General features: G+C 36.2%; 2 protein-coding genes across 2 annotated transcripts in view; one reads left to right on the top strand and one right to left on the bottom strand.

The window, feature by feature from the left end:
* The first annotated feature begins 270 nt into the window (after positions 1 to 270).
* gldn (gliomedin) lies at positions 271 to 9,825 on the top strand. Its single transcript, XM_073850916.1, has 10 exons — positions 271 to 900; positions 2,673 to 2,724; positions 2,831 to 2,857; positions 3,027 to 3,116; positions 4,441 to 4,551; positions 4,767 to 4,895; positions 6,124 to 6,189; positions 6,278 to 6,403; positions 6,560 to 6,710; positions 8,182 to 9,825. Exons 1-10 carry the CDS (start codon positions 445 to 447, stop codon positions 8,654 to 8,656), a joined length of 1,683 nt encoding a protein of 560 aa, XP_073707017.1. The 5' UTR covers positions 271 to 444; the 3' UTR covers positions 8,657 to 9,825.
* Positions 9,826 to 9,838: 13 nt separating this feature from the next.
* Positions 9,839 to 11,631, bottom strand: part of dmxl2 (Dmx-like 2) — a 103,731-nt gene continuing 101,938 nt past the window's right edge. The window contains 1 exon segment of the mRNA XM_073851102.1: positions 9,839 to 11,516. Within this exon segment, the coding sequence (XP_073707203.1) occupies positions 11,221 to 11,516 (296 nt within the window). The 3' untranslated portion in view covers positions 9,839 to 11,220.

Below are 11,631 nucleotides of genomic sequence, written 5' to 3'. Positions count from 1 at the left end.
GAATATCATTATATGCTTAAACAAGAATTTGTACCCATGGAGATGTCTACAGTAGTCAAACCTGTACATTGAACTGGGGTGTCACAATATAGTGTCTTAGAACTGAAACCTCACTGTGTCTCTCAGCATGACTAGTTTTCTTCCACATGATTGGCTGTTGGTGTGGATGTGGATTATGCTGGTCGGCCCACGGTCACGCTGAAGAATGGGCTCGACTGCATATAAATCAGGTGACTGCACAAGTGGGGAGTTCATCTCCAGCGCATCAGCCCTCAGTCGCACACAGACTCGACTCCAAACAAGGACCTCAATTGTCTTCTCGCATCCAGAGACTGTCCTTTTTCAGCGTAATATTCTAGACTTTTATTATTCAGTCTTACTTTTGAAAGTGTGGCTTTGTAAGTCACACTTTGCAGTTTTTTGATTTTCCGAATTGAAGTCAGAATGCTGGATCCGTTGGCTGAGATGAGAAGAACCGGAGGCTTTCGGCAGTGTGGTGGCCAGTTGTCCTGGCAGGTGCGTTTGATCTTTTACAGCGTCTGCGTGCTGACGGTAATCAACTGTGCCGGCCTGGTTCTGCTGCTGGTTCAACAGAGAGAGCTGCGGGCTCATCTGACAGAGGTGGAGAGGCAGATGGTGGAGATCTCTCAGAGCTCTGTGGTGGAGTTCATGGCTCAGGTGAGCGAAGATGAGGAAGAGTATCAGTACCCAAGAAACAGACGCAGACGGCAGCATCGAGGGACACGACCCTTTGATGAGCGCGAGGGGAGTGTGGGAGAGGAAGTCTTGGGAGACATCCAGTATCGGTATCCGAAGACGCAGACACATGGGCCACTTTACCAGCACAAAACAGAAGAGCAGGATGGAATGATGACCATGATGACATACTCCATGGTGCCAGTAAGAAACTTTAAGCAGATTACATGTTTCATTTCAATTCTACACAGCAAACTGTGAATAAAATGTGACCCTGGACCACAAAACCAGTCTTAAGTCGCTGGGTTGTATTTGTAGCAATAGCCAAAAATACATTGCATGGGTCAAAATTATTGATTTTTCTTTTATGCCAAAAATCATTAAGAAATTAAGTAAAGTTCATGTTCAATGAAGATTTTTGTAAAATTCCTACTGTAAACATATCAAAATGTAATTTTTGATTTGTAATATGCATTGTTAAGAACCTAATTTGGACAACTTTAAAGGTGATTTTCTCAGTCTTTTAGATTTTTTTGCATCCTCAGATTTCTGATTTCAAATAGATGTATCTCAGTCAAACATTGTCCTATCCTAACAAACTATACATCAATAGAAAGCTTATTTATTGAGCTTTTATGTGATGTATAAATCTCAGTTTTGTCAAATTTAACCTTATGACTGGTTTTGTGGTCCAGGGTCACAAATGTGACCCTGGACCACAAAACCAGTCTTAAGTAGCACTAGTCAAATGTTTAGGTCAAAATGATACAGTTTTCTTTTATGCCAAAAATTATTAGGATATTAAGTAACAATCATGTTTCATGAAGATATTTTGTTCGTTTCCTAACGTAAATATATCAAAACTTAATTTTTGATTAGTAATATGCATCGCTAAGAACTTTATTTAGACGACTTTAAAGGTGATTTTCTCAATATTTTGATTTTTTTTTACACCCTCAGATTACAGATATTCAAATAGTTGTGTCTTGGCCAAAGATCATATGATGTTCAAATCTCAGTTTCGAAAAATTGACCCTTATGACTGATTTTGTGGTCCAAGGTCACAAATGTGTATTGTATCAACAGTCTATTTCTCCCAGATGGCTTTTGAGGGGGAAAAAAAAAGTTTTAATTATGGACTGTTATTTAATTGTTTTATGAGTTTTTTAGATGTCAGTCATTCATTTTCAAAAACAGTATGGCGCTCATTCAGCTCCGGAAGAAAAATACAAAGTAGATAACCTGATGATAGCTATATGGAGTGATATACCTAATAATAGAGCATTTTTCTTTAACTGTATCCAGGTAAACTGTCTGAATTACCTGATGGAAATGTTTCTTATGACAAATAAAAATTACTGTTATTATTGGGGAAAGTTACTTTTAAAAGTAATGCATTACAATATTGCGTTACTCCCTAAAAAAGTAACTAGTTACGTTACTTTGTTACTTTTTATGCTAATGCGTTACATTACCTTTGTGTAACTTTTAAAATCTGGGCAGGGCTAGCTTGTTTGTTTTTAAAATAAAACGTTTGATTTTTAGCAAATGCAAAAGCCCTCTCACACCAAAAAAGTGAAGGAAAAGTAAATTCACATCTGTACAGTCGAACTGTAGGAGCAGGAAGTTCAACACTCTTCGGCAAAGAGAAAAATGAAGCACAAATGTTAGTTCATCTAAAGTAAGTTTTGCTTATTAGTATGGTTGAATTGGATTAACCAAGGTCAGCAGCAAAGACATTGGTTAATAAAATGTCCATAAAAATGTCTGTAAACTACATTATCTGTCAGACATTTCTAATCCTAAACCACAAGAGAATGCAATGCGTAATACAAAATATGGGTAATAAAACTAAATATGAAATTATTTTCTATTATCTAGATAATTTGTTTACTTACAAACAAAAAAATTGGTCATTTTGTTCTAGTGGTTACATAATCTGACTGTAAAGACCTGACTACAAATTTATGTTTCAGGTTAAAATTCTTCTGGACATTTGCAACAGTACTAAAGGAGTCTGTCTGATTGGTGAGTATTGCGATCTATTGGATTATTTTGTGCATTTTTACAATTTCCTATCTCCTGAATTTAATGTCTTCAAGTTTACAGTTTGGTTTAATTTTGGCTTTTACAGGGCCGCCAGGACCACCGGGAATTCCAGGTAGGAAACAAATGATTCTAATGTTGTTTATAGGTTACATTCTTTAAACACTATTACTTTTTACTTCGAAATGTCATGTTTTCTTGCCATTTTGTTGTACATAATTGTTTTTCAGTGTAGCATTCCAAATAATATGTTACTCTAATAATCTTACTTTATGGAATTCCAGGTTTGCCGGGTGTGGACGGTATGCCGGGATATAACGGAACAGATGGAATTCCAGGGTTGCCCGGAGCACATGGAAAACGAGGAAAAAGAGGTCAGCTACTGTAACATAGAAAATCCATCCATCATGCACATGAATGAATACTGACAAAAAGGTCTTCTGAAAGAAAATGTCCTCCTTTCAAACCTCTTCTCGAAAATTCAGCTGTTTCTATGGCTTTCATCCTCCACTAAGGAAGAGGAGAGGGGGATTTTATCCTGCTTTAGCCACACAGCAGGATTCAAAGAGACACGGAGATCTCCCACTGAATAAAGCAGGACTCATGATAAGAGCTGACTGACTGCTCTGTTCTGAGAGCCCACAGACATTCTAGAAGTGTCATTCAGCAAATCAATTACGAAGAAACTGAATGGAATTCTTTGTACTGCAAAACACTTGAATGCATTTTATGATGACTTAATAATTAAGTTCCACAAGCAAGTAATTGTTTATGCACTGTTTACCTGACTACGTAGAGAACTAACAACCAACCAGAACATCACCTACTGTAGCTTCCAAAAACACTGATCTTAGTTCAGAAGATGTTTTGTATCTATATATTTATGTAATGTGGGTACTTATTATAGCAACTGAATACACTGTAACAACGTCATTTTAAATTTAAGCATATGTGACCATGGTGCACAAAACCAGTCATGCACTCTTCTCAAGGTGCTTTAAAAGGTTCTTCACAGCGATGCCATAGAAGAATCATTTTTGGTTCCACAAGGAAACATTCAGTCAAAGGTTTCTTACCTTTTCATAATCTGAAGAAACTTCTTCCGCCACAAAGAAGCTTTTGTGAAACAGAAAGGTTCTTCAGATGTTAAAGGTTCTTTATGGAACCATTTAAACAAAAAAGGTTCTTCTATGGCATCGTGAAGCACCTTTATTTTGGTATATTTGTAGCAATAGTCAGCAATACGCTGTAGGGTCAAAATGATCGATTTTTCTTTAATGCCAAAAATCATTAGGATGTAAAGATCATGTTTCATGAAGATATTTTGTAAATTTTCTACCATAAATATATCAAAACTTCATTTTTGATTAGTAATATGCATTGCTAAGAACTTCATTTGGACAACTTTAAAGTCGATTTTGATTTTTTTGCACCCTCAGATTCCAGATTTTTTCGATTTTAGTTGTATCTCAGCCAAATATTGTCCTATCCTAAGTATACATAAATGGAAAGCGTATTTATTCAGCTTTCATATGATGTTAAAATCTCTATTTCGAAAAATTGACCATAGTCACATTTATGTAATGTTAATTACCTGAATGTAATAATGTAATAAACAAAGCTCTGAATGGTTTAAGCAACTGTGTTGCATGGAGCCATGAATCAATAATCATTTTGCTTCTTTGTACCTATGTGCAGGTCCTCCAGGTGAAAAGGGTGAGTCTGGTGAGAGAGGAGAGCAAGGATATCCTGGACCCCCAGGACCCCCTGGAGAACAGGCCAAACCTTCAAATGATGTCATCGTAGAGGGTAAAGATGAGTTTTTATGGGGGGAACATAAAGATACTTTTTAAGCTATAAGGTATGACAGTGTTGAAATATAGTCACAGCTGAATGGTCTTGTTAGGCAAGACTATATTCACAAAATAAACATCAGTGCATTGTTGGGTACTGCATAATAAAGTAGTTAAGAGCAAAATTTTATTTTAGCATGATGGCCATATTCCTTCCGCTTAAATCTGCAGGTCCACCTGGACCAATAGGACCCCCTGGCCTCCCTGGTCCACCCGGCCCTCCAGGGCCCCCTGGGCCTCAAGGGCCACCAAGACACAAGAGCTACAGAGCACATCTCCAGATGGCAAAGGAGTCTGTGGGTGAGTAATAATCAAAAACTATAATAAAAGAAAACTATTGACTTTTTTAAACATTAAGAAATTATGAAAATGTATAATTGTATGTAAATGACATACGACTAACTAATTATTATATTTAATACATTTGAATTAGAGGAATGACATTTACCATGAATAATAATGGAATAATAATAAAGATTGAACTTAAAGGAGTAGTTCACTTCCAGAACAAAAATACAGATAATGTATCACCCCCTTGTCATCCAAGATGTTCATGTCTTTCTTTCTTCAGTCGTAAAGAAATGATGTTTTTTGAGGAAAACATTTCAGGATTTCTCTCCATATAATGGATATGTATGGTGCCCCGAGTTTGAACTTCCAAAATGCAGTTTAAGTGCAGCTTCAAAGGACTCTAAACAACCCCAGCTGAGGAAGAAGGGTCTTATCTAGCGAAACGATTGGTTATTTTCTAAAAGAATTGACAAATTTATATACTTTTTAATCTCAAAATGCTCGTCTTGCCTCGTCAATACAGTTAGGGTATGTTGAAAAACTCCCATCTAGTTTTCGTCTTCAATTTCAAAATCGTCCTACATCGCTCGTTTTACCTTTTTTGTAAAAGGCGTTTGATCTTCTTTGTATGTTCACTTTGTAAACACTGGGTCGGTACTTCTGCAGCGATGGAGGACGATTTTAAAGTTGGGGAGGAAAAAGAGATGGTAGTTTTTTGACATACCCTAACTGTATTGACGAGGCAAGACGAGCATTTAAGGTTAAAAAGTATATAAATTGTCAATTTGTTTTGAAAATAACCGATCGTTTTGTTAGATAAGACCCTTCTTCCTCAGCTGGGATCGTTTAGAGTCCTTTGAAGCTGCGTTTAAACTCCATTTTGGAAGTTCAAACTCGTGGCCACCATTCATATCCATTATATGGAGAGAAATCCTAAAATGTTTTCCTCAAAGACACAATTTCTTAACATCTGAAGTAAGAACGACACGGAAATCTTGGATGACAAGGGGGTGAGTACATTATCTGTATATTTTTGTTGTGAAAGTGAACTACTCCTTTAATGTACAGTTAGAATACGATTTTTTTCCCTTTTTCCATTTTTTTTTATTTTGTCACAATTTACAAAATATTTTAATTTCCTTTTGCACGTCCTAAATTGGATATAGCAACTTTTCTCTGTAAGACACGTCATAACATGTAATAGTATGATGTATTTATTCTTGTTGTTTATCTTTAGGTCATCTTAACTCAGTCCCAAATGATGACAGCATCGGCCAGAAAACCATATCATGGAAGATAAACGGTACCAACTAGACCAATTTATTAGTTGTTCTACATTAACTACAACCTATATAAAGCTTTAGCCCTAACAGTGTGATTGTGTCTGTCAGACTGTGTCATAAAGTCAGTGCAGAACCCCAGACACCTGATGAAAATGAGCAGCACGTTTGGAGCGTGGATGATGGACACTGCCGCTCATGACAACGAGAAGATCTGGGTAGCTGAACATTTCTCAGGTACTCTTCAATACAACATCTAAACTACACTTACATTTGTAATCAAAATGTGTAATCTTGTATTTGTCATGGTGCACTGTCATAAAACATACCTTGTATTGAACCCGGAACATTGCTTCTAAGCCTTTCCCCATGTCATGTTCATAAATGCATTAGGACGTATCATAAAGGAGTACAACAGTATCGCGGCTTTCCAGAACAGCAGCAGTGAATCCATCGATGTCCGGAGGTTCTTCCAAGGTTGTGGCCACACTGTGCACAACGGCTCCATATTCTACCACATCGCTGGAACCTCCAATATTGCTAAGTATGACAAAATATCATAAGTCATTTAATTGAGCAAAAAATGAAAAATCTGTTATCATGTCACTTCAAACTCCAAACTCCATATGGAGGACTAGGAATGCCACTTTAGGTACTGATATGTACTTTTAAAGTACAAATGTGACCCTGGAGCACAAAACCAGTCTGAAGTAGCGCAGGTATATTTGTAGCAACAACCAAAAATACACTGGATGGGTCAAAATGACTTGAGATTTTTCTTTTATGCCAAAAATCATTAGGATATTAAGTAAAGATCATGTTCCATGAAGATAGTTTGTAAATGTCCTACTGTAAATATATCAAAACTTAATTTGAAAATACTAATATGCATTGCTAAGAACTTCATTTGGACAACTTTAAAGGTGATTTTCTCAATATTTAGATTTTTTTGCACCCTCAGAATCTAGATTTTCAAATAGTTCAATCTCGGCCAGTTTTCAGATTATGTCTATCAAATATTTTTTTATGCATTTCAAAAATTGATCCTCATGACTGATTTTGTGGTCCAAAGTCACAAATATGTATTTATTAAGGATACTAATATATAGCTTTTGTACCTTTATTATACTAGTCAAGTGACAGCTTTGCACTCCTTTTTTAAGTGTAAAATAAAGTGCAACTAACCTTTATGTAATTCATGTTTAAAATGCAATGTAAATGTATTCACTGAAATACTTTATTTTTTAATATTCAAACAAAAGCTGGTCTAATACTTTTCTTAGGTAGTTCAAGCTAAAAAAATGTAGTTGTAATGCAAAATGAAATGTAAAATGTTAGTTAATAGGCAAAATAAATAAATAAATAATATTACTAACTACCAACTCCTAAAAAAAAGTAAGTAAATGTAAAATACAAAATAAATGCATAACTTATTACTACTCCACTTATTAGCATGCACTTAAATGAAAACTCTTAGTTAATAGTGAATATGTGACTCTGGAGCACAAAACCAGTCTTAAGTAGCGCAGGTATATTTGTAGCAATAGCCAAAAATACACTGGATGGGTCAAAATGACTTGAGATTTTTCTTTTATGCCAAAAATCATTAGGAAATTAAGTAAAGATCTTGTTCCATGAAGACATGTTTGTAAATCTCCTACTGTAAAAATATCAAAACTTAATTTTTGATTAGTAATATGCATTGCTCAGAACTTCTTTTGGACAACTTTAAAGGTGATTTTCTCAATATTTAGTTTTTTTTGCACCCTCAGATTCCAGATTTTTAAATAGTTGCATCTCGGCCCAATCTAAAGTGATTCCTCTGCCATATAGTTCTCAAATCCTATTCACAATTCAATTCAAACATGTTAAGATGCAACAGTCCCCATTAAAATGAAACCTCACTATTTGTGCTCTAAGGAAGAAAGTCAGTCACAGCTTTGGTACAACATTAATCTGGATTCATCTAGATTTAGTTTTTGTAACGCATGTTCTCAATTCTCCAATATTTCCAGGTTTGACCTCCAGACGAAGATCTTACACACGCTGACTATTGAAAATGCTCTCCATCACAATAAGTCCTACCTCCTGGAGAACTCCAAGACGTATTTCAAGTTGGCAGCGGATGAGAACGGTATGTGGATCATATTTGCCTCCAACATCGACGACAACATAATGGTGGCGCAGCTGGATGAGAAAACCTTCTCCGTCAGCGCATACATCAACGCCACCTATCCCAGGACCAAAGTCGGTAATGCGTTTATCGCCTGCGGGATCCTCTACGTCACCGATACCAAAGACACAAAGGTGACCTACGCCTTTGACCTCCTGAAAGAAAAGCCTGTGAGTGTCAGTTTTGATCTGAGGTCGCCCGGAGGAGTTCTGTCCATGATCTCGTACAATCACAGAGACAAACATCTCTACATATGGGACAGCAGCTATGTCAAGACATACCAAGTCCAGTTCCTCTCAGACGAGACTATCATTTAATTGCATTTTTGTTTTCTGAGCAAAAAATAAATATCATACACTTTTCTCTCATTTATAGAAGACACCCACTAAAATGTCATTCAGTGTAACAATCTTGTCAGACATAGTTACAACAAAAATCTATTTATGACATTAAAAGATACTAATTAGTTGTAATTCTATATTTTTACTCATTTAAAAGACAACAAAATGTAATATGCTCTTATTATTTTATATATTTTAATGAACAAGTCAGAATAAGCATGTTGTTTGAATTTTCACATAAATATTGTGTTACACTGAATGACAATGTAACATTATTTCAAACATTTTATTCTCCAAAAACATATTTGGAACCTTAAAAGTAGACACTTTACTCACATTTTGAGTAAGGTCTTTGACCCATATATATCTATATATATATATATATATTTTTTTTTTTTTGCATGAATGGATGATGACAAGTTTGTCATCTACAAACAAACAGACCTTTTAATCAACATAATTACATCATTTGACTAGTAATGTTTCAAGTCTGAGACGGGTCAATTAACTGAATTACTAATAAAAATGAGTACGTTTGAGTAGAGATCAGAATTTATATACACAGTTTATCATTTAAAGCCTAACAACCATCTTTTTCTAAAATATGTTGCGATTTTGCATTTTTAAAATGAATGCAACTTGTTTTTAAAATGTTTATCTTATGTAATGATATGCATATTTAAATGAGTGTTCATATACATTGGGGCTACTATATTTATGTATTTCGGTATGGTTTTACTTTTATATTTTGCTTTTTTGGCTAATGTATTAAGTAAATATTTATTAATTTATGCAAATTGCTCGTAAAATCATTGTTACATATATTGTTTAGTAGAAAGGATTTAAATTTACAACAAGGTTTCAATGTGTGTAAATGGAATTTCTATGTGCATTAAATTAATTTAGCAATCTTGTATACATAACCATTCCTACCAGTATTATTTCAAGGTAAAGTCAGTCAAAAACCCTCAATGCTAAGATTAGGAATGTGCATCAAGTAAACAAGGTGATTATTGATTTTATGTTGACTTCATGTTATAGATACTGCAAGTATGTGTAAGACACAAAATGTATTGTATAATTTATATTGCATGCATGTTTATGCTTGTAAATCCTGAAATAAACCCTGAAACATTCATCTAAAAGAGTCGAAATGTCTTAATTCAAATAAAAAGAATTTATTCAACTTACAAAGGTAAAACTTTGACCATGACAGAACTACCTGTTCCTTCAGAAATATCAACCAGTGTTTTTGGGGTTTGCATTTTCACACACGCAGACAGATCAGGCTGTTCAATAAATACACATCAGACCATCGGTTGAACATTTAAAATACATACAGTTGACATGGTGCCCAGCAAATCAGACAGAAACACAAATATAATCTGAATAAATACCACATACATCAAACCAAATATACGACTATTCCAGCAGTTAAGATCCAAAAAAAAAAAAAAAAAAAAAAAAACTAAAAGCATTGTGTTTGTACAAGCTATTGTCAGAATTCAAGAGTTTTATATTCATATATATATATATTTATATTTATTCATTTAAAACTATATCCACTTTTTACTACTCGGCCACACACAGCCAGACATTCATTTGCAAATAACAGTTTCCTCTAATAGAGCTTTTATCACGTGTATAATGTAATGTAGTTTTCCCAGAACCGAGTGCAAATATTCAGAACAGATAAAACATGAAAAAAATAAATATGTAAATAAATAAAACACAAACCTATTCAGTGTTGCACTTTGTCCCAGACATCTAAAACGTACTTTACATTCCTAAAGTTAAATATAAATACCAGAGTTCGTAAAAGAACAAACGAAACCAAAACGAGCAAACGAACGAACGAACAAATATTCTGTGCAAAAACGAAACGTTTCCCGTTCAAAGTGAGAGTTTCAGGGCTTGAGAGATGAAAAGGTCAAACACGTCATTTCCAGGAGCAAGCGTCGTCGTCTCGTGTGGAATGTTTAGCTGTTCGGCCGCAAGCGTGTCAACAGCAGCGTGTGCGTGTCGAAGGGAAAGGAAGGGAAGGGAAGGGTGTGTCTCTGGAGCCGCGGCGAAGCGCCGGGCCGCCAGGGTACTGTGCCATTTTACACTCCGCAAATACATTAGCAGCCAAGGAGAAAACGTACAGTAAAAACAAAACCCAACAACTGGACTTACACTGATAGCAGAAGCACAGTGCTGGTATTTTAGATGCTAAAATGAGCACAAAATGAAGACACACTCACATACACACTTAAAAATGGAGCTTTGAGCACTTTTACAGAGCACGACCGATAACCTGGGAATGGAGCGCGATGACTCAAACGGCTCATGCATACGGCTTTCCTGCCAACAGCTTTTCTGGATTGGTCTCCAGAGATGACAGAAGTCGGTCGTCCGAATGGAGGGATCTCGTGTGTTTTCCGGCGTCTTTCGTGGGGCGGGATGCTAAGGAGATTCTGCAGCGCGATTTATTTGTTACCGGTTTACGATTCACAGCTAAGGAAACGCAAAAGCGCTAGTGTTCTACGGCCGATCTGCCGTTAGAGGATCTGGAATATACTGGCCGGAATGTTGTAGCGATCGGGAAGGACCCTCATTTTCAGGGTCCCGTCGGCTCCGCAGGTGAAGATCCGGTTGTTCGGGCAGGTTTCGATTTGCATCACGCCGGCGCCGATGTTTCGGAATATGGACTGTTTGGCGTGCTCAGTGCTGAAGGAGTGCATGAGACCGTGACCCGCCAACTTCCAGACCTGGACCGGAACAGGAATACGATCATTAGAAGTCATGTGCAAAAACTTGAACTTTTCAGACTTTAACTTTAAAGGTTGTATCAGCGATTTCTAGCCTGAAAAATAAAGTGTCAAATTCAGCTGAGCTTTCTTCACGATCCGCTCGCTGCCTGCCCCATAAATTGTCTGTGAAAAAACCGCGTCTCTCTGGTCAGCCTAGGG

Source organism: Garra rufa, chromosome 11 (assembly GCF_049309525.1).
Source record: "Garra rufa chromosome 11, GarRuf1.0, whole genome shotgun sequence".
In the NCBI taxonomy this organism is placed as follows: Eukaryota; Metazoa; Chordata; class Actinopteri; order Cypriniformes; family Cyprinidae; genus Garra; species Garra rufa.
The sequence above is the reverse complement of the archived record's forward strand: the minus strand, read 5'-3'. Positions and strand labels throughout refer to the sequence as shown.